General features: G+C 33.9%; 1 protein-coding gene across 5 annotated transcripts; it reads right to left on the bottom strand.

The window, feature by feature from the left end:
- Positions 1-1,005: 1,005 nt before the first annotated feature.
- On the bottom strand, positions 1,006-22,306 carry eno1a (enolase 1a, (alpha)). Of its 5 annotated transcripts, none has more exons than XM_073938112.1 (12): positions 22,244-22,306; positions 20,057-20,151; positions 16,797-16,892; positions 15,495-15,849; positions 13,193-13,262; positions 12,907-13,040; positions 11,489-11,711; positions 7,433-7,630; positions 3,956-4,157; positions 3,756-3,864; positions 3,610-3,668; positions 1,006-1,472 (listed from the first exon to the last, which is right to left on the bottom strand). In XM_073938112.1, exons 5-12 carry the CDS (start codon positions 13,221-13,223, stop codon positions 1,409-1,411), a joined length of 1,020 nt encoding a protein of 339 aa, XP_073794213.1. In that variant the 5' UTR covers positions 13,224-13,262; positions 15,495-15,849; positions 16,797-16,892; positions 20,057-20,151; positions 22,244-22,306; the 3' UTR covers positions 1,006-1,408.
- Positions 22,307-23,454: the final 1,148 nt, after the last annotated feature.

Below are 23,454 nucleotides of genomic sequence, written 5' to 3'. Positions count from 1 at the left end.
TTCTTTGTATGTGTATATGTCAGTATGTATATGTGATTTAATAACAAACTGCAAAAATAATCTACTACGGGTACCAATAAAGTCAACTCAACTAATTACAAGTATAGCCTATATTGTGGTGTCTGGTTGGTTTATTTACATGAATTGTAAAAAAACAAAAAAACTTCACTTATGCATTCGGATGCTCCTATGTACGAAACAGTTATTAGCGATGAGACGAAACGCAAGAGGAAGGACAGGCGTCTATGACATAGAGCCCGAAGGACATGTAGCCCAGATATAACTGCAAACTAATTACCACAACCGCTGCCTGTAAGAAAAATGGGAACTTTACCCCCAAAAGATGAGACTCTTGTCCAGCTAAAAAGCATGACTTTGCAAGAATGACCCTGATGAACTGCACAAATGTTGATTTAAATAGGTTTAGGGATATAATCTGGAGAGCTTTTCCTGAGATAACTTTTTCCAAAAGCTTTCTGAAATAGCTATTCTGAAGAAGCTTCTACATCTATGCATGAAGGTTAAAAAGGCTGGAATTTACAAACCAGCGTGTGATTTCTGACTTCTCTATACTGAATTTCATAAGCCCTTTATTCTTAATGGAGGATAAAGTAAAGGATCTAGTTTTGTTCTTGTATTTGTTTTTATTCTTCCTTTTCACTGGATTAATTTATTTTTTTATTAATAAAAGTGTATTTTATCCATTTTCTTCACTGGACTGGAGTGCCTTCATTTGCAGAACCTATCAAATGATCTTGTGTGGTAAGGTATGAATCTAATTTACTCCTTGAACAACATTACGAAAGATTGTCCTAAACAAAACTCTAGCTAACAAATATAGCCAAGGGAGGATTCTGGTTTCTTTATTTATTCAGGGTATTAGGCAATCAGCAGAATATTTAAATGCAAATATTTTTTATTTCAAATTCTAACCTTAAATATAAAGTTTATTTCAAACGTGTATAATATAACAGTCAAAAAATAAACTTCAGCCACACATACATGTCCATTTCAATAGGTATAATTTATTTGTTATGCCACGCATATAGAACTAACACTTCTCAAAAGCAACACAACGCACATACTGACGCTGCACGTCGCAGCACATTAAATGGCTTGATCTCTGCTAAAATATTGAGTGGAGCACCAGAATCACTACAAATCACAAGAAACTAAACAAAGATCTCTCACACAACACAGAGACACGATTAAGGGACTGATGCTATTTGGATACCAAAGCACAGATGGAGATCTGGCAGTGTTCTGCGCCATACGCTATTGATCTGGACCTTTCGTTTCACTGCTTTTCCATCTAATCTCCATTCTACAGGATGTGGCTTTGCGTGGCGTTTATGTGTGGGACAGTAAAGCAGGATGAACACGCCGAGACTCAGGACGGGTCAGTGCTTCAGATGGGTTTCCTGAAGTTCTTGCCAGCGAAGCGAGCCTTGTCTCCTAGCTCCTCCTCAATCCTGCAGATGAAACACAGACGGAATTTATTTTGGTATTACAGTGAGCTTAAACAACATGAATAGCACGGCCTATTTATTATAGATAAAATTATTTGTAAGATGAAACTACGCAAGAAAAAAGTAACAAAAAGGTCTGTTTGTTTTTTACTTTTTTTTTCTCTTATGCAAACGCTGCATTTATTTAATCTATTTAATCTTTTTTAGTAATTTAGTAAATACAGCAATATATGTAACTTACAACTATATTTAATGAAAATTATAATCAAAAATAACTATTTTAATATTTTTAGAATGTAAATTATTATTTGATGGCTGAATTTAAGTCTTCAGTTTCACATTATGCTTTAGAAATAGTTTAATATGCCTAATATGATGATCAGCTGCTCAAGAAACATTATATTAATTCTTTTTATCAATTTTTTTTGTGTAAAACTGTGAAAAGAATGTTTCAAAGAACAGCTTTTGACAATTGTACATGTATTTAAAAAAAATAAATTATGATAACTAATTCTACATAAAAAAACACAGAACATATATAGACATAAACTAGCAGGCAACTGCTATAGGGACAAAAGCCAACACCTTTAGTTTTTATGTAAATTAAAGCAGTTACCACATGCAAGATTCACCATATAAATGAACACATTTTTGGTTCAACAGGGCATATGCAGGAATCCTAAAGGTAATTTTAATACCTTTTAAAGACTTTTTAAAAGACCTTCTCAGAATATTTTAAGAGCTCATCGCCACTTCAAGTTCTAATCAGTATCAAACCTTTAACTTAATAAACAGTTGTAGTTAAATAAATCAATGGAGCACAACCATGCTCAGATAAGCTTGAAAGAAGCTTGAAGGAAACAAAGCTTGAAAGAATAAATTATGTTGTTGTTTTTAATGGACAGGCTTAAGCCACTGTTTAAACTCGTCTTTCTCCAACCAGGCACCCCGGCCTGAACCAATCGCATGGATCGATCACACCGTTGTTAGTATTAGGAGGAAAATAAATATATCTAGGCTTTTTTTGGAGTCAAACACTTTAAACAACTCTTGAACAAAATTTAAGACGTGATTAAGACTTTTTAATACCATTTAAGGGCCTTCATTTTCTCATAATTGATTTGATCAACTTTTAATACTTTAAGACCCCACAAACACCCTGTTCAAAATATGGTGAAAGCATATTTTATATATATATATATATATACAGCAGTGGCGCAGTAGGTAGTGCTGTTGCCTCACAGCAAGAAGGTCGCTGAGTCGCTGGTTCGAGCCTCGGCTCAGTTGGCATTTCTGTGTGGAGTTTGCATGTTCTCCCTGCATTCGCGTGGGTTTTCTCCTGCTGCTCCGGTTTCCCCCACAATCCAAAGACATGCGGTACAGGTGAGCTGGGTAGGCTAAATTGTCCATAGTGTATTAGTGTATGTGTGTGTGGATGCTTCCCAGAGATGGGTTGTGGCTGGAAGGGTATCCGCTGCGTAAAAACTTGCTGGATAAGTTGGCGGTTCATTCCGCTGTGGCAACCCCGGATTAATAAAGGGACTAAGCCGACAAGAAAATGAATGAATGAATGTGTGTGTATATGTATATATATTCAAATGATGAGCCTGTCATCATAAACTTTATTTTGTTACTTTTTATTTATTATTACTTTATATTTATTTATTCATTTTCTTTTCGGCTTTTCTGCCATTTATTAATCTGGGGTCGCCACAGCGGAATGAACCGCCAACTTTTCCAGCATATGTTCTATGCAGCAGGTGCCCTTACAGCTGCAACCAATCACTGGTAAACAACCATACACACTCATTCACACACATACACTTCGGACAATTTAGCTTACCCAATTCACCTGTACTGCATGTCTTTGGACTGTAGGGGAAACCGGAGCACCTGGAGGAAACCCACGCAAACACGGGGAGAACATGCAAACTCTACACAGAAATGGTAACTGACAAGCCGGGGCTCGAACCAGCAACCTTCTTGCTGTGAGGCGATTGTGCTACACACTGCGCCAACATGCTGCCCTTTTGTTTTATGTATTTAAAAAAAAATTCCATCAAATTTCATGCAGCGATTGATCAGAATCCAGTAGTTTAGAAGAGCCCATTTATAATGCTGCATGAAAGAAACAGCTCACCTCAGCAGCTGATTGTACTTGGCCAGACGCTCAGATCGGCAGGGAGCTCCAGTCTTAATCTGAAGAGGAAAAACAACAACACAGTTTTACTTTGTCACCCCCTACTGGCCAACCACTGACAAGACGACACTTGACAATCTATGTACCTGGCCAGTGCAGAGTCCGACTACAAGGTCAGCGATGAAGGTGTCCTCCGTCTCTCCAGAACGGTGACTGACCATCACACCCCATCCATTAGTCTGGGCCATCTTACAGCTGAATGAAGGCAGATAAAAGCAACAGTGCATCACAAACACAGGCAAGTTGCGCTCTTGTATAGAAATCTGTCCACAGCAGAATGACTCACGCCTGCAGGGACTCGGTGACCGAGCCGATCTGGTTGACCTTTAACAGCAGGCAGTTGCAGGCCTTATCAGACACGGCTTTAGCGATGCGCTTGGGGTTGGTCACTGTGAGGTCATCACCCACCACCTGGATGTTAGTGGTGGCGGTGAAGTTGGTCCAGGCCTCCCAGTCATCCTGGTCAAATGGATCCTCGATGGAGACCACTGAAAAGCAAAGGATAAAATTTTCAGATCATAGAAATTAGTATAATATATTGTATTTTGTTATATAATGTAGAGTTATATAGACAAGAGGTTCTCGAACTGTGGTACATGTACCACAAATGGTACGTAGGCTTCCTTCTAGTGGTACGCAGAGGAATCGCTGAATAATTCAACAAAAAAAAATGAACACACTTTCTCTACCCTTTGACGCGTATGATAACAACGTTGGGATCAGGAAATTGATTTTATTAGGCTAAACTTCTTATTTTATTTTTGTAATATTTGTTATGTATTCTATCATTTGGGGTTATTTTCCTCCCCATACTTGTAACGGTTGTTTTTATATCCCAATGTTGACAGGTATAGTTTAATCACTTGCTTCTCTGACACACATAGTCTAACGAGCAGTAAGCAGATCTAATTTCTAATTTAAATATGTAAATCCAACTCATATAATTAAAATACAAGTTAATGTAAATAAAAAAAAAAAAGTTAATTTATTTATGAGGTCCAAGAAACATTTGCAGGTTTTGATGAATAGGCTACTTTATGATAATACTTTACATTTAAATACAGCAGTTTTCTTTTAAAAACTTTAAGAAAAGTGCCATTTTTAATAAACTTTTAAAATCACATTTTAATTTAAACGCTGACATTTTATTTATCTTTTTTTCCCCTTTAAGTGTTATTGTTCAAACTATTTATTATGCTTAAAGTGGTTGACAATAATAAATATTCATAATAAGAAGAATTAATCTGCCACGTTTGTGAACTGTGCAGAGCTGTAGCCGCTTAATTAGGCCTACTATGCATTTCAATGCCAGTCATTATGGTAATACTTGGAGAAACAATTTCTTCTGAGGTGGTACTTGGCGAAAAAAGTTTGAGAACCACTGATATGGACCATTTCAATGTGGTCATGTCACTGGCCCATAAACAGTTCCTGCTTGTTATCAAACTATTACCTAACTGGAACAAGAGGCAATTCAATCATAACTTAATGTTAAAACAGCTATCATTATGACATTATTTATCCATATGTGACTCTTTTTAGATTCTCGGAAGCTAGAGAATTAAAAAATGTAAAACAGGAAATACGTTGAGACCATTGTTTTTTTTACACCTATCAAAATGGTCTTTATCGGTATAAATTTATAAATTTAAGATATAAATTAGTAAATACGTGCAAGTCTAATTAGCATGTAACTGATGCAAATAGCCTCGGCTGGGTCAGTTGGCATTTTTGTGTGGAGTTTGCATGTTCTCCCTGCGTTCGCATGGGTTTCCTCTGGGTGCTCCGGTTTCCCCATAGTCCAAATACATGTGGTACAGGTAAATTGGGTAGGCTAAATTGTCTGTAGTGTATGTGTGTGTGCAAATGAGTGAGGGTTTCCCAGTGATGGGTTGTGGCTGGAAGGGTATCCGCTGCGTAAAACTAAAAAAGCTGGATAAGTTGGCGGTTGATTTAATTTTAAAAATTGGACTAAGCTGAAAAGAAAATCAATGAATGAGTGAATGAATGATACAAATAGCATTATTTACTATTTACACCAAGTACAGTACACTGAACATTCAGATTTATACTTGGTAGAAAGGTAGGCAGATACTGTATTTGCACCTGAGTATTAAGAATACATTATAAAAAAATACAATATTGAGTGTAAATGAAAATATTTATGAAATGAATGGTGGCTTTTTGGGTCAATAAAGCCTTCACTGCTACATCAATCTCTGATCATAGATCATTTCTTTTTTAAAAACCCATTAGACATGTTATTACACACTTTGCAACAATGTTCAAAAAGCGGGGGTTTATGGGATTTACGTATTGATTTTTTTAAATGAAAGGATGCATCAAAGACACCGTAGAACAGTAACACTGAATCAAAATGTTTAGGAGTTCAAATTTCAGCCCTATGGTGTTGAATGGACCTTCAGATATCACTCCAATAGGCTAATGTCCAGCTAGGGCTGAATATCAAATTAAGAGTTCTTTCTAAATTTAGTTATTCAAGGCATCTGGTGAAATAATTATATTCATATTGCAATAAATATTGCAGAAAAACGAAATATCGCAATGTCAGATTTTTTCCAATATTGTGCAGCCCTATTTCTAGGTCAAGACAACATTGAAACAATGGGTTTTGTGAATATGTTTTGAGGTTTCTTTGATAAATAAAAACATGAAAAAACTAAATACAAATAAATTAAAATATATACATAATTTTGAAAAAAGATCTTTCTGCCCACAAATAAAAATCTTTCAACCCTGAATAAAATGGCTTTTTTATTATTATGTTACAGGTAATGCACAAAGTTCATTTAAAAATAGTCATGTTTATTTATATGCATCTACTGTAAGTACCCAGGGAAGTGTTGACTGGCCTCTAGAGCCTCTCACCACACAGCAGGGTCTGTTTCATTCACTGCTGGATCTCATCAAAGACCTGTGTCTTTTTTTAGCAGACCTAAAGATACCAGACACACATGCTGGAAGAATTTGGTTTGGGCAAACACACTGAGATAAGTCAGGCTTGTTTTTAGTAAACTGAAGTTTAATATGCACTGATGCACTAAGATTCTTATACAACAAAGGACATTTTTATGTGGTTAATGTTTTTCTAATTTTGACAATAACTTACAGTTGAAATCGAAATGATTAGCTCTCCTGTGAATTAGTTTTTCTTATTTAAATATTTCCTAAACGATGTTTAACAGAGCAAGATTTTTATTTATTTATTTTTATTTTTTAACAGTATTTCCTATACTATTTTTTTCTTCTGGAGAAAGTCTGTTTTATTTCAGTTAGAATAAAAGCAGTTTTTAATTTTTTCTAAAACATTGTAAGTCAATATTTTGCTATATTTTTTCTACAGAACAAACCATTGCTATACAATGATTTGCTTAATTACCCTAGCAGACCTAAAGATACCAGACACACATGCTGGAAGAATTTGGTTTGGGCAAACACAAACCAAAATGATTTGCCTGAATTTTTTCTAAAACATTTTAAGTCAATATTTTGCTATATTTTTTCTACAGAACAAACCATTGCTATACAATGATTTGCTTAATTACCCTAACCTGCTTAATTAACCCAATTAACCCAGTTAAGCCTTTAAATTGCACTTTAATCATTTTTACTGTATATAACATTGCTACTTGTTTGCTCTGACATCTTATCTACATGAAGCAGTCGTTGCCGACCTGCCGAGAATCATATTAAAAGGATCACACACGAAAACACAGTAACACTGAAGATCAGGGCTACTGACCAGGATAATCCTTGACAAAGCTCTTGTAGAGGTCAGCCAGCTTGTCAGGGCTGATGTAACGGCTGGGGTCATCAGGTGATTTGAAGTCCAGGTCGTATTTGCCACCCTTGTAGAACTCAGAGGCGGCCACATCCATGCCGATCACAATCTTGTCGGTGTAGCCGGCTTTGCTGATGGCATTCTTCAGCAGCTCCAGAGCTGAAATAGATAAAGAGTTGCTAAGCTTTTTGTGTTTGTCTTCTGAAATGCACTGACTAAAGTAATGCAATGAACATCTAGCATGCAAAACACGTCGGTTCATCATACATTTGCATTTGTTGAAGACTATATTTGTGCATTTTACAACACATACAGTGCTATTTTCTAGGGATGCATGATAGATCGGTGGCCATATTGATATCGGCAGATAAATGATTTTTTATGTTATCATTATCGGTTCCATAACAAAATTAGATAAGATATCTTCTGACCCGCATAACATGCTACCTGGCTGATACTTTTATTATTTTACTGGTATTTTGATTTTGTTAAATTTTCAATGACTTGCTTGTTTTATTTATGCCTTTTTTTTTTGTCAGTCCGTATATTTTATTTACAAAAATGAAAGTTGGTCATAGAAAAGAATAGCTGATTAATAAGGTCTAGAGATCAGATCAAACTTTTCTGAATGTAAGGCTTTAAAATAAAATCAGTCATTCAACCTAGATGTTTGCAAACATGCAGAAAATATATTTATCGGCCAATGTATCAGCTTCCAAATCTAACAACCTAACGGTTATCGGTATTGGTTAAAAATGTCATTTTGGTGCATTCCTACTTTTTTCAGTTAAATTAGCTCGATCTTTTAAATCAATGTTTATAGGGAATACTGCTATAACTCATGTTTTATGCTCAACTTATACCTTATGCTTTATACTTAAAATTTCTGTATTTTCATTTCATTTCCAAAGTGAAAACTGTTATATACAGTTTTGTTTTTGTAATTTATGGCTTTGGGCATTTCACATAATTTGTGAATGATTTTATAAAATGAAACTTATCGATCAACAACCTGCAGTATCAATGTTTTAATAGTGTTTATTAATGTGGAATTTATTTGACTGAATTAATTTTGTAATATGCACCAGGACTGGAACTCAAAAGGTTATCGAAATATTTTATTTTGTCATTTCATTTTCTTTTCGGCTTAGTCCCTTTATTAATCCGGGGTCGCCATAGTGGAATGAACCGCCAATTTATCCAGCACGTTTTTATGCAGCACCTTTTATTTCACTTATTCATTCATTCATTTTCTTGTCGGCTTAGTCCCTTTATTAATCCGGGGTCGCCACAGCGGAATGAACCGCCAACTTATCCAGCAGGTTTTTACGCAGCGGATGCCCTTCCAGCCACAACCCAACTCTGGGAATTATTTCACTTATTGAAATACATTTACACTTTTTAAATGATCTCTTTTCCTTCACTATTTAATTTTAAATGGCCATGTTATCTGATGAAGGCCATTTTAAATGTACACATAATTCATGTAATATATGTTATGTCTATAATATAGCAGAAAATGAAGTCATCACAAAATACCCAAAACAAATTATTAATATTTTCCACAGCTATACAGTGTATCTACATTTATAGTATAATATAGTATAGTATAGTATAGTATAGTATAGTATAGTATAGTATAGTACATCTATATTAGTGAAATTACAAATGATGAGTTAATGCACTGATTTGCAGTTTATTTAAACTTAAAGGGATAGTTCACCCAAAAATAAACTCATCCTCATGTGGTTCTAACCCTTTATGAATTTCTTTTTTTTTCACTGAACACAAAATAATATAATTTGAAAAGAAATTAGACACTGGTAGGCCTTGACAATCATCAAAATGGAAAAATACTACAGAGGTCAATGTATATCGGTTTCTAGATTTTTTCTAAATATAACATTTTCATACAAACATATTTCAACTCAAATATGTTTAAACAAGTGGAGAGTCAGTAAATGATAATAGAACCGTCATATTTGGGTGAACTGTCCCCTTAAAGGCTACGACTGAAATGTACCTAAAGGTTCAATGCTTATTAAACAAGCTTTTAACCTTCAGCCACATTTGAATTCCTGTCTAATGTTTATAGAATAAACATTAATACATCAAATAATATGAGTAAATAAAAGAAATAAATATTTAAACATTCACAGAGCCAGTAAATCAACTAGATGTGAGCAACTCTGCAACATATCTCTCTCTTAAATGGGCAGATGTTATGACTGATTCACAGGCAGTACAAAGGTCATGAGCATTCCCAGAATTCCCCAGAGGGAGAGCCACAGCTGCAGAAATCCACTAGCTTCAATTCAATTACACCTCTGGGCCAGATCTTAAAATGAAAACCAGTGTTTGTTTGATGGAAATCAATTAGTTTTGAAGGAAGAAACCAGCTTAAGTAATGATTAAACTGGTTCAAGTGGTCATGTTTGTAAACTCAATAATCAATAATATCTGAATCTCCTTGAGATATTTCAAGTGTTGCGTACTACCTGCTTATTTATTTTATATGGTTAACCATTACTTGATAGCTTATTTGGCAGCTCAAAGGATTATTTGATACTAAATGCATGTCACCTCTTAGCTAGTTTACATTTAATTCTCCAATATAGGACGTTCTGTTTAAAATACAGCTGAATTTACAGCAATACACACTTACTGTAGTATATACACTTTTAGATCTATTCCACAAAACCTGACATTTAATAGGTATCCACTACCAGTCAAAAGTTAAATTAAACTCCTCTGTTCGCCAAGCCTACAAAGTAAAGCAAACAAAAAAGCTTTTTATTTTACTTTGATTTTTTTTACCATTATAATTTACTCTTGTGATTTCACAGTAGATTTTTGTCATCATTATTCTAGTCACAACATCCTTCAGAAATCATTCTAATATTGTGATTTGCTGTTCAAGAAAATTAGGGTCGTCATTACTATTTTTATCAAAAATAGATGTTTTAACAGTTGTGTATTTTTTTCAGGATTCTTTGATGGTTGTAAAGATCTAAAGGTCAGAATATTTCTGAATAAATAACATTATGCAGCGCATTATACCATTCAAAACCTTGGAGGCAGTGTCTTTTTTTTTCTTTGGTAATGAAATCATTAATATTAATAATTTAGCGTGGATGCTTTAAACTGAACAAATGTGACGATAAAGACATTTATAATATTGCAAATGATTTCAATTTCAGATAACTGCTACTGTACTAATCTCTCTATTTATGAAAGAACACAAAAAATTAAATTATATTAAGCCATTTTTAACAATAATGTTTTTTAAGCAACAAATCACGGTAATAAGAACATTTTAAAATATATTTAAATACAAAACATTTCAAATGTGTTTACATTTGTACACTATACTGGTTTATTTAACTATATAAAAATATTTTTTTGTGGTTTTATTCTATATACATTCACGTTGTATTATTTGAGAAATATGTTGTATAACATGCATCACCTTTTTATCATTTTTTCCATTATGTTTTTCTTCTTTTTTCCCTTCTCTCAATACTGAATCAATGATTGCGGAGTTCAATATATTTTTTTAGTAGTGTTTAGATATTCATGTGTCATGAGTCCATAGTATTCAAATGAAACTCCAGATGCACCTGATCCCTGTTACCTTGATGAAGGCAGTTGTTTGCTGAAATGCGTAGGCGCAGTTTTAAAGAATAGTTATGTCAATTAAGGCTTTTTTATATTTTTCCACATTTTTGGAGTGCCTTAAACTGATTTTTGCTGTTTACTCTGATGAGTCCCTTACCCAAAGAGCACTAACACATTATTTAAGCTACCCCTGAGCACAATTTGTTTGATTTTGGATTTTTATTCAAATTTATATTTGATATTTCCAAAAATTGTTTTTGTTGTGTTGTGGATCAAATAAATACAGGCTTGGCTAGAAGAAGGAACTTTTTCCTTCTTCTTCAAACTAGCCACTTTTTAATTTTTTTTTACTTCTATTTTACTGGTAGAGTAACTTCCCTCCTACATGCTCTCACTCACCTTCTTTGTTCTCAAGGATGTTGGGGGCGAAACCGCCTTCATCGCCCACATTGGTGGCATCTTTGCCGTACTTCTCCTTGATGACATTCTTCAGGTTGTGATAGACTTCAGCACCGATGCGCATGGCCTCTTTAAAGTTGCTGGCACCGACGGGCAGGATCATGAACTCCTGCATGGCCAGCTTGTTGCCGGCATGAGAGCCGCCGTTGATAACGTTGAAGGCCTTTGAAAACAGACAGTCTATTAACAGTGTGTCGGAGATCATTGCAGAAAAGAACAAAAAGCAGTCCCTGATGCAGAAAACATCAAAACGCAAAAGACTAATCCACTTAAGTTTCCCTCAAGATTTTCTATTAGGTTTTTATAATGGGTGTTTTTTTTTTATTTGAGAATAAAATAAGGTGTCGATGATAGTTTTTTTAAGCATAATCTCCATACACCATGTTGCATATACCACAAACTCTCTTTTCTAGCTACTTGTTAGAAACATAAATACTTAAATTAGTATTTTTAATATGGCCATTCATATTGTAAATCAAAACATGCTAGTATCAACAGAAAACTAAAACCTTGTAATAGAAGTGTATAATATTTGTTGGACTTTAAAAGATATGGAATATTACAGTAATTTTGGAATAAAATAGCATTATATAATGAAAAAAAAGAAAGAATAAAGTAAAATAAGTTCTATTCATATTTATGAATATTTAACAGATGAAATGTTCTTACTAACTCCATCTTATTCACTCACATGACTATTTAGGAGTAAAAAACACATCTATAATTATAGGATATGCATCTATGAATTCATCTCCTTTAAAAATGAGACATTGAGCATATATTCTAATAGGTATGAGGCTTAGGATGTGCTTATGAGTTCACGTAAACCACTATAAAGTACTTGATCACACTTTACAATAAGGGTTCATCAGTTATAGCATTTACTATCATGAACTAATGATACACCTGCAGTACATACAGCATTTATCAAGTTTACATTAAAACATTTTTAACATCTAAATTAATGCTTGTTAACATTAGTTAATTGACTGTGAGTTAACATAAATGAACACTTGAATTGTCATTAATTAACATGAATGTATTCTGTAATAAATGTATTGTTTATTGTTTGCTGATGTGAGCAAATGCATTAACTAACATTCACGAATACAGCCTTATTGCTAAGTGTATTGATTGAGTGTATTGGATCATACTCCTTTCCTGCAGCTGCTTACTCTGTGTCCACAATATATCATGTGCATTTGGTCTATAGAAATGCTTTGGTCGCTACACAATGCAGTGTGCGGACCCCAATTAATTTATAATGAGATTTATTGTTGTTTAGTTTCATCATCGATTAGCTGTTGCAGTCCTTTAAATGTATAGTAGAAAGTTTGATCATTATTCAGGGCACGTACAGGCACTGGGAGAATGACTTCAGGGTTGCCAGCGAGGTCTGCGATGTGGCGGTAAAGGGGGACGCCCTTCTCTGCAGCACCAGCCTTGCACACAGCCAGGGAAACGCCCAGGATGGCATTAGCACCAAACTTTGCTGTAAATTCAAATAAGTGCATTTATTCACTTAACGAACACATAAATCACAGTCTTTATAAACGAGCACTAAGAGCAGTAATGAATTACACTTTTAAACCGAATAAGAGTTTGTAACTATAATGAATCACTTCATCATATTAATAAGCTTACACTTGTTGTCTGTGCCATCCATATCGAGCATCAGCTTATCAATCTTCTCCTGTTCCAAGACTGACACGTTCTGTTCAAGCACAAGAGATTTATTACTCACGATATCCATCATTTGTTAAGAAGCATAACACAAACTTCATTTAGTATATGCAACATAACGGCATTCACAGCATTGTGGGATTAGAGAGGGGCTTTATTTTTATAACAGTCGGCTAAATGCTAATAAATCACCCAAATGTTAGTTAATGCCCACAACAAGACACTTACCACTTCAAATAATGATCCTTAAAAGGTGCACTGAGCCAATTTTAATTAAAACAAACATATTTGAAAAAAAAAAAAAAAAAAAAAACACACGCTCATAACCCGACAAGATCTAGCCACTTTTTGCAATCCCCGCAGTAAATACGAGAAACATCCCTGACATGCTGATTGGCAGCAATTGCTTTTCAAATATTAAGGGTCAGTTTTCTCATGTTGTCTCCTGAGACCTTCGTTTATGACCTTCAGAACACGAATTAGGATATTTTAGATACAAACTGAGAGCTCTCTGATCCTCTATGGACAGAAATGATCCAGAGACATTCACAGCAAGATTATTATAGTTTTACAATTTTTTATTTGCTGTAAAATGTTTCGTTTTATTATGTTTTGATTAATTGTTTTGTTAGATTTAATTTGTGATTTCTATTTAGTTCGTATACATTTAGTTTTAGTAAATCTAGTTAAACATAGTAAACAAGACCCATCCAGTTTTGACCAAAGGGACACTATAAATTAGAATTTTATTTCAGTTAACAAATATGTGTTTCGGCCAATAGATTTAGTCTTAAGGCTTGTACACAACGGGACGCTTTTCAATTGCATCTGTTATCAGCGTTTTTCCGAGCCGTTTTTCCAGATTCAAACCCAAGCGATTTTCACTGGTGTTGAGCAGAAGAGTACGCAAAATCACTCCTTGACGTTAGATTGTGCTACAGAACTTTAAGTTTCTGACACCCGCTTGTAACACAGAAGAAGACAGAAAGTTGACACGCTTGTTAAAGTTACTGGTGATTTGAACAAGTCTTTCTGAGCATCTTTTTCAATGTGCGCTCGCATTGACAGTTTTGCGCTTGTGCGCCTCCAAGTGCTGTTTACTGTAACTTCAGCAGCTCCGTGCACGTGAACAAAAGTGCTAATTTGATTGGTGGAGAAGGCTTTGACACGGCGCGGCAAAACAAAAAAACGAGCATGAGCCGTTTCTTAAAAAAATACGCTTTTACGCCTGCCGTTTTGCGCGTTGGTATGCACAATCACAATCGACAAAAAACGCAAGCAAAAAGCGCCCCGGTGAGCACAGCCCTTTAGTTTGGATTGACTAAAATAACCTTGCTTTACTGACCTTATTATTTGGCTCGAGAGCCTCGATCTCATTCACTTTCACTATAATATTTTTAAATTATATTCTTCTTTTTATGTATTGTTATGAACACTATTATTTGTTTAGCAAGTAGTTTGACCATTTTCTGTCGTTTATTATTCGCAGTCACTTCATCCATAGGTGCCGGAATTGGAGGTTCTAAAACAAAACCTCTAAAACTAGCGCACTTCCGCAATGCCAAATAAGGTCAATAGTGAAGAAAAGTAACCAAAAAAAAACAATGTCAAAACATTTCATGCGACTTCAGTGGTTTAAATGTAATCAAGTTCCAAGTACACTTTGTGTGGCAAAACAAACAAACAAAACAGTAAAACAACTTTTTGTTTGCCAATATCTTCTGTGTTAGATCAGGGAGTATGTTTACTACAGCAATTCAGTTTTTGCGTGTCATGCTGCTGACTCTAACAGCAAATACACTGTATTTCCTGTAGTAAATGCATTGCACACCCTGACCTGATGAGAAAGAAAAGACAAAAGAGAACAAATTAAATTTTACAGGTTATTTTTCAGAGCAGAAAGTGCTTTTAAAGCATCATATAATTACAATTAAAGCACAAAAGTCACATGGTATGTTTTTTGGTTCCTTATCTGGACTTTAAATGTCTCAGGAGTATTGGTATAAATGTCTCTATGGAGAATAAGAGAGCTTTCGGGTTTTTATCTAAAATATCTTAATTTGTGTTTTGACGATAAATGACAATCCCAGGGCATCTGAATGACATTAATTAATAAGATAATTGTACATTTTTGGATGAACTAACTAAACCTTTCATTCTCAAATAATTCTACAGTGCTTCTCTTGCATATTAAGAATAACCACAGATCACGAATAAGCAACAGTATGCATTAACATGTTAGTTAAAGAACAAATATTCCTACCTGGCTAACCAGACCAGGTGCAATTGTTTTATTGATATGCTCAACTGCTTTTGAGACACCTGCAGGGACACAAGCAGACCATCACTGATCCAGGCCAAGTAGTGAATGAACATGCAGAGCAGACAAAAGTAGATGATCACAGAGCAGGTAGGAGCTGTATTGGACATCTGTGATCATCTATTAACACCTGCCATTGTTAGTCGTTAAAGCAAACCCAAAAAGGCTCATGCCGCTTCTGTGCTATTTCAAAAAGGGGGTTAAGTTCCTCACTTCAGTTAATACACACTCTAATTTACCTGATTACACAAAGCAGGGGCCAAGAACTCATTTACATATTTAACAGCTCTTTTCACCCCTGACAGAGGAGAAAAGAGGGCAAAAGAAACAGAGGATGAGACGAGAAAAGGAAAATGTTGGAGAGCAGATGGATAAATGTTTAAAAAAAAAACTGTAAAAGGAAAGTATTATAAAGAAACGAATCAATGTAAACAAACAAATAAATAACAGTACATTCAGGATTTTACTTTATGACATGAAATACAAATACAAATCAAACATTTAATACCTATTTTTTTAAGATTTATTTTTTGCCTTTTTGTCTTTATTAGATAGGACAGTTATGAGACAGGAAATTAAGTGGGGGAGAGAGAGAGAGAGAAGGGGGTAGAGTTGGGAAATGTTCGTGAGCCGGGATTCGAACTCGGGACACCCTGATGTGCAACTGCACCTAATGTCAGCTGTTAACCACTAGGCTATAGAACCAACATCATTTATTACCATTTTAATATTTATTATTATTCACACCATAATTTTTTTCTAAATAAAATGAATTTAAATGTAACATTTCTATACGTGTCAAAGCAAAGTCATAACTTCAGTCTTCAGTGTCATTACTTCAATCTTTCAGAAATCATCTAAGAAATAATATGATAACAAATCTGAAATAATTTGATGGTCAACATGCATTTTTATTATTACTATTATTACTATAATTATTTAAAGTAAAAGAAGTTTGTACTGCTAAATATAATTTAATTCATTCAATCCAGATTATTTTCTAAACAAAACTTCTAAAGAAGAAATAGGATTCTGGACATTATCAATTTACCATTTTTATAACAAGTTAATAAATAGTTTTGACAAGCCATAATGCTCAAAAACATTTCAACCATCTTTATACAAAAATATAAAGTTACACACACATATAAAACAAAGTAGATATAGTTAGAACTTAAGCTACGAATCAAAAGACTTATAATTAGATAACGATGTTTTAAATCTACAAATATCTTATATACAAACCTTTGCCCAGATAGCGTGTCTTGTCATTGTCACGAAGTTCAAGGGCTTCATAGATACCAGTGGAGGCACCACTGGGCACTGCAGCTCTGAAGAGACCTGTTGAACAATAAAATAATAAATATATTCCATACTTATTTAATTTTGATTTTCTTTTCAAATAAATCTGTCTCCAAAATTCCCCACCAGAATCCTAAGGTGATCGACCATATAAGGAATGGCAGGACATAATTACCACAATGAGGATTATTCGGTAACACTTTAGTTTGGGTCACAATTCATGCCAATTACTACTGAATTATTACCCATCTATTATTAAGATATTAACTATTCAATAGGAGTTATAATGCCTGATCTTATTCTGCATCCATAATCCTACCCACAACCTAAACTCAACTTCTACCATACTAATTATTAATGAGCAGTTAATTCAGTTTATTAAGCTAGTAGTGTTAGTTAATGGTTTGTTAACATCATGGCTTGTGATCTAAAACTACTGATTATTCTTCAATTTATGGTCTCTGATAGCATTAAAGAAAAACAAAATGAATTGATTAAATAAAGTGCTTATAAGCAGAAAGTCTATTCTCGATCACTTAAACTCAACATGGAAACTGATGTCAAGGGGGTTTTCCTCTTATTATGTAACCGACTAAGAAGGGGGAAAAAAAAAGAGAGACACCCCTGATTGAGGCTGGCACACGTGCATTACAGGATGGCACATTTCAACTCCAAGTGTGGCAAATCTGCACATGCATATTCAATCAGCCTGGCTCACTGAACATAAGTCGATTGCCAGAGCGTACAGATGAAAATGGATTTAAAGCTTAACCAAAAGCCCATCTTTTATTACAAAGCGAGTCTGTGCCTAAACCATTCAATTTCACCAAGCAAAAAAGAACACCCAAATCTACAAAATGAGTTCAATAAAGCCTAGTTTTGTTCCATGTGATATCATCTGGTTTAAAAGGGTAGTTCACCCCAAAAAATATCATTTATTAAATTTAAGCTTCTTTGTAAAGCATTTTGACAATAATTATTGTTTCTTACTATGACTGAACAATGTAGTTTGAGCATCGATATCATAATGTGTGCATCTCCAATAGTCACATCGCAGGATGAAATAATTTATTAAAGGATAAAAGTATAGATATTTTCAGATAATATAATTTTTTAAATATTTATACAATGATGACCATGTTATTTTGCATTTTATTGTTCAATTTCTGTACTTAAATTCAGTTAGCCTGCCCAGAAAACCATAATGCACTGTTTATTTATTTTTCATGTAATTGTAATTTGTTATCATTTATGAAGATGCACCACATTGAAAAATACCAACTGATCATCCCATTTTCTGATCTATAAATATAATAAAGCGATTCAAATCATATGGTGAAATTATATTAATATTGCAATATTTATTGTGGCAAAACAAAATAATGTGAGAGTTTTCAAATATTTTTCCAATATATTCCTCACCCTTGAATTGCTCCTAACTACTTAAGAGTGTTTTTAATTTTTTTTTCTCATTATTATAATGTGAAAAGTAAAAATATACAGAAAATGGAAAAAAAAACATACTGAAAAAAGAAAACAACAAAACAGAAGGAGAATACACAACACAAACTAAAGATAAATAAATAAATAAATAAATAAATAAATAATATAATTTACTAATTTCAGTTGTTTTGTAAAAGAATGAAGTATAGTTTTAAAGTAATACTGCATTTCAGTAAGCAAAATATAAAAAGTTTTTGTAAAGGTTCTGTTTTGAAAATAACAAAACCAAACTACCTTGCGTTGGTTTTAGTTTTGTACTGTGTTTTTGTATTGTTTGTACTGTTTTGTACACAAAAAATAATTTTCTATTTTTAATATATCTTCTTTTATGTTTAACAGGAAAAAAACAAACTTTAACAATAAGACAACTTCTTAGAAATTGTGCACTTAAATTCAGCTGTATTTTTCCAGCCCAACTTAATAAAAACAAACCCTTTCAGCTGCGCTCAAATACACACAGACAGATTATATATGGGTGAGTGGTTTCCACTTGTTTTCATTTGGGACAGAAGGGAAAAGTACAGGAACGTAGGCAGAGGATGAGCATCCATTCTGCACATTAATTCTTATAAATACCACCTTCATCTTTCAGACCGAAGTGTACAATAACCTGGCAGAGTATGCCAACTCCATCTCTCTTTTTAACACAATCTGGCAGGAGAGACACTCTACATATTTGTTCTCCTGCCAGCCTCAATCTTTCAAAATGATCATTCACCGAACATAATTAAGATTCTGGAAAATGTGTTAGAGGCCAGAAAACAGAGCATTGGAGTAAAACAAGTTCTAACAGAAAGATTTATCTTGTTATGAGAGAGCAAAACATTAATATGAGGCAAACTGTCTGGATGTTTAGGGTTTGTACAATTTAGCATAAAAAAATCTGTAATAAAATCAGCAATATTGTAAGATATTATGACATTTTAATATAGGATATGCATTTTAAAATAGCTGATATCTGTTTTATCACATCAAATTCATAAAACAGGTATGACAACTGAATTTGGTGCAGCCATAATACCAGTCACATGATCCTTCAGAAAACTATTTATTATGCAAAAGGTTGTTTAAATGACACTGCTTATGTGCTACTTAATAAATATATATAAAAAACATTGTGTTTCTTTATAAACAGAAAGCACTAAATAAATTCTTTACTGTGGTTTTTTTATTATTTACCCTTACTTAATAACATTAGTTTGACATCAAACTTAAACAGTACTATCATTACTGAACGTTTATGTGCAAAGCACCATACTGCAGCAGTGCAATGTAAGTGGTATGTATTACTCTGGCTATTTATAACCATCTACCACCCGATACGTCGACTCTGAGCTATTGGACACCATCATGAGGGTCTGAATAGGCAGAGAGCAGCTCAGAAGCAGCTCACCCATGTGGAACTGCCACAGCATTCAGACTATACGCCCCAATAACACTACACACAATGTCAATTACTGCCGCTTTGTATTGATGTTGAGCTTGTAATGGACTGTTCAACACTGGCGATGGACAAAGCTTTTTATCTGTAAAATGGTCTCATTTTATGTGTTTCCTCACATGTGCTCATGTTACAAAATAGATGAATCGATTAAACTTCTTAAAAGAATTGTCAGGCCAATATTGTGCATATGTTATTCTTTTTTTTTAGGTAAATATTAAAGAAAGTGTAATCACCAATTATTTTTTACAGTACATACCTTTTTTGGTGTACAGATCAACCTCCACAGTGGGGTTTCCACGGGAGTCAAAGATTTCACGAGCATGGATCTTCAGGATAGACATGTTGCAGTTTCTGAGTAGAAAATAACATGGTAAAAACATAATGAATCAATAGAGATTAACACAAAATAACAAAAATAAGGTTGAGATACACAATATATTAAACTGATTACCAAACTGGACAATATTATAGATTTTATCTCTTATCTGCATCAGCCAAAATTGAATATTAAATAGCAAAATTAGAGCTGAGCTTTCACATGTACTCTAGTCTTAGTTAATATTTTTTATTATATTATATTTAATATACTTTTTTATAATAATAATATATACTTTGTGTATATAATTAATATATTTATCTTTTAAAACAAACAATTTGATAATTCAATAATTTGATCTTTTAATGTTGTGATACCTAAACTAACTTTATAGTATTCATTATATTGTTACGCATGAAAATATAAGCCAAGACTAACAAAATTATTGATGTTTGAGATTGGGGGCTGACAAAGCCAAAATAACAAACAAAATTTTACTTTATTTTAAACTTCAACCTATCAAATATTTTATTCAAATAAAAGAAATGAAAATACGTTTTCTTGTTTGTTTGTTTGTTGTTTGTTTTCTTATTTTAAGTATAAGAATGTATATTTCAGGCCTTGTGGTAATTTTCTCTATTATAAATATAAAAGTACTACAAAAATACCTTCTTTTTTTAGTATTTATTTATTTTTTGGTGACAAAAAATAATAAATGTAACGCAATATAATATAATATAGCTTAAAAATGTTACATTGATATACTTTAAGGTACATATTAGTCCCCAAAAAATACCCTTTGAAAAGGTACCGTCCCAGTTTGTAGCTTTATTTCTGAAAGTACAGGAAATGATTCAACTAATCCAAACTGAGTCAAAAATTAAGTAGGTACTCAAATATTTCACCATGTTACATCAGCACAGACTCTTTCATATGATTGGGAGTTTCAGTAAATGCATTCATAATGGGACTTAAAAGAAGTTTAAACTGAGTAATCCACTCCTATTTGACAGTCAACATGAGCAACAGGTACCTAAAGTTGAGAATAAACTTTAGAACTTGCAGGCAACCATATCCCCCTCAACAGCCAAGAAAAGCAGAGTCTTTCAACTGTCACCACCTGTTCATCTAAATGCAGCTGTACTGGACATTTGGGGGAAAATGACACTTAAATCCTTTCTTTGCAAAGGAAACTATTCTGAAACTCTCGTGCAATCAAATGACTCTTCTTTTATGTGGACAGACAAACATTAATATCTTAAAACCACATATTTTAAATGTTTCCGAATTTCCCACGAAAACCCTTTCCCTCATGGAGATCACAAGACTCATTTCCTCATCATCACCATTTCCTGCGCAGTCAACATGATGTGCTAACATATAAAACCACAAAAAACATCCACCTCGTTTGGACCAATGGAAAATTCTATAGCCTTAAATGTCTGTGGAAACTTCCCACTGGCCACAACACAGTGGGGTTGGGTCAGCTGAGACAGACAGTAACAAGTGAGCGGCCTCCAGTCTGCAGTGGCCAGAAAAATGTTTTGCTTTCAATTTTAAACAATCTGACAATCACAATAGCCTAATATTCAGCAAATAAACGTCAGTATTCAGTTGTAAACATCAGTATAAAAATAGGTGGGGTGGCAACACTAACATCTGTCACCTTGACAATCAAATATAATTCATTCAGACTAAAATAAACGTAAAAAAGAAACAAAAAATGTTACATGCCTTTCTAATATCTGATGTCAAGCTGACTCGTTTTAGTTTGCTTACAAAATTTATGATACTGGACCAGCTGTAACCCAATACAAATTACGTCCTTTTTGAATTAACGATGAAATAAATGTATTTTAGTCACGTAAAAAAGCTGTATTCCTTCCTAAAAATCATCTAACATTAGCGTGGCAGAAATGTTATAGTATTAAAATGAAGCAAATACTCCTTCCACAGGACGTCATCGCACGACAGCATCACCTTCATCACTTATTACATAACTCAGTCCAACATCATCCTCGCTCACGACCACGGATTTAGCACATTTAGCATTTTATTTTGTTCACGCCAGATGCTTTAAACTGCTAATTGGCAACAGCTAAAATAAGTACTCTGTGTTGACCTTACCTTATCTGGCCTAACCAGCGCAAGGGCAGTCGAGTGTGGACCGTGGTGCAGAGCAGAGAAGGCAGGAGGCTGTTGGACTCGTGCACTGTTAAGTGTGTAGGGTATCAGGAAGCTGTCAGAGCGAGCGCCGCTCTCGTGCTGTGATTGGTCGGTGTCTGGTCACGCGCTATGCTAATGAGCTTGCATGGCGAAAAGCACGTTTTCAACTGGCAAGACTCCGCCTTCGGTTAGGATGCGGAAATTTTAATTCATTGATTAAAAGCGTTTATTTATTGTATTTGTAGTTGGTATAGGGATATACGCTTATGTTATAAGGGATGTTAGTAGGTAATGCCGGGTTTGGAGATTTGTGATTACAGCGTTTTGGTGTTTATCTGGTGGAAACTGGTGCATTGTGGAGTACGTGCAGAGCATCACCTCTACCAATGATGCGTCATAGTGAACGTGCACTTGAGTGAACAGAAAAACTAATTGGACTAGGCAGCTTTGGTGTCATCTCTTTTTAGCTCAGTTTCTTTTGTGAGTTATAAACTTGTGTTTGTTCGATTGCTTATTATTATTCGATTATTATTATTATTATTAAGTAGTGGTAGTAGTGGTTGTAGCAGTAATTGCGATGATGGCAATCTCTCAAAAACGTTTATTTATATGCTAGTGTTACTTAAATGATGCTAATATATATATATATATATATATATATATATATATATATATATATATATATATATATATATATAACTATGATCTTTTTATTTTATTTAGTGCTTTTATCTTTGTAAATAAAAGTTACATCCTCCTAAATGTTACATAGATGGTAACTTTCCTTTTCTTTATTGAGAATGTTATGGAGATGTGCACAATAAGCATTGTTATTTTTCCCTCAGATTCTCGTTATGTATTCTTTCATTGTCATTATCGTGTCAAATGCACACAATGGAGCAGCAAGTGATGTTGTGCTGTTTCTAGCTTCCTCAATGGCAGCCTCCCGCACGGAATGACCTTCAAACACAAGAGATTACTAGTACGCCATCTTCTGGATGCTTACAGGTCAAACACCTCAAACGTTTTTATTTCTATCTATTGCTATAAAGTACATTCTTGGGTGCGTATGTGTTTGTTATGTTGTACTGGTTATGAATGATATTTTAAAATTTTGTGCAAATTGCGTGAAATTGCATTTTGTATAAAGTGCATAATTGTCTGTGAGAATA

The sequence above is a fragment of the Danio rerio genome, chromosome 23, assembly GCF_049306965.1.
Source record: "Danio rerio strain Tuebingen ecotype United States chromosome 23, GRCz12tu, whole genome shotgun sequence".
NCBI classification, from domain to species: Eukaryota; Metazoa; Chordata; class Actinopteri; order Cypriniformes; family Danionidae; genus Danio; species Danio rerio.
The sequence above is the reverse complement of the archived record's forward strand: the minus strand, read 5'-3'. Positions and strand labels throughout refer to the sequence as shown.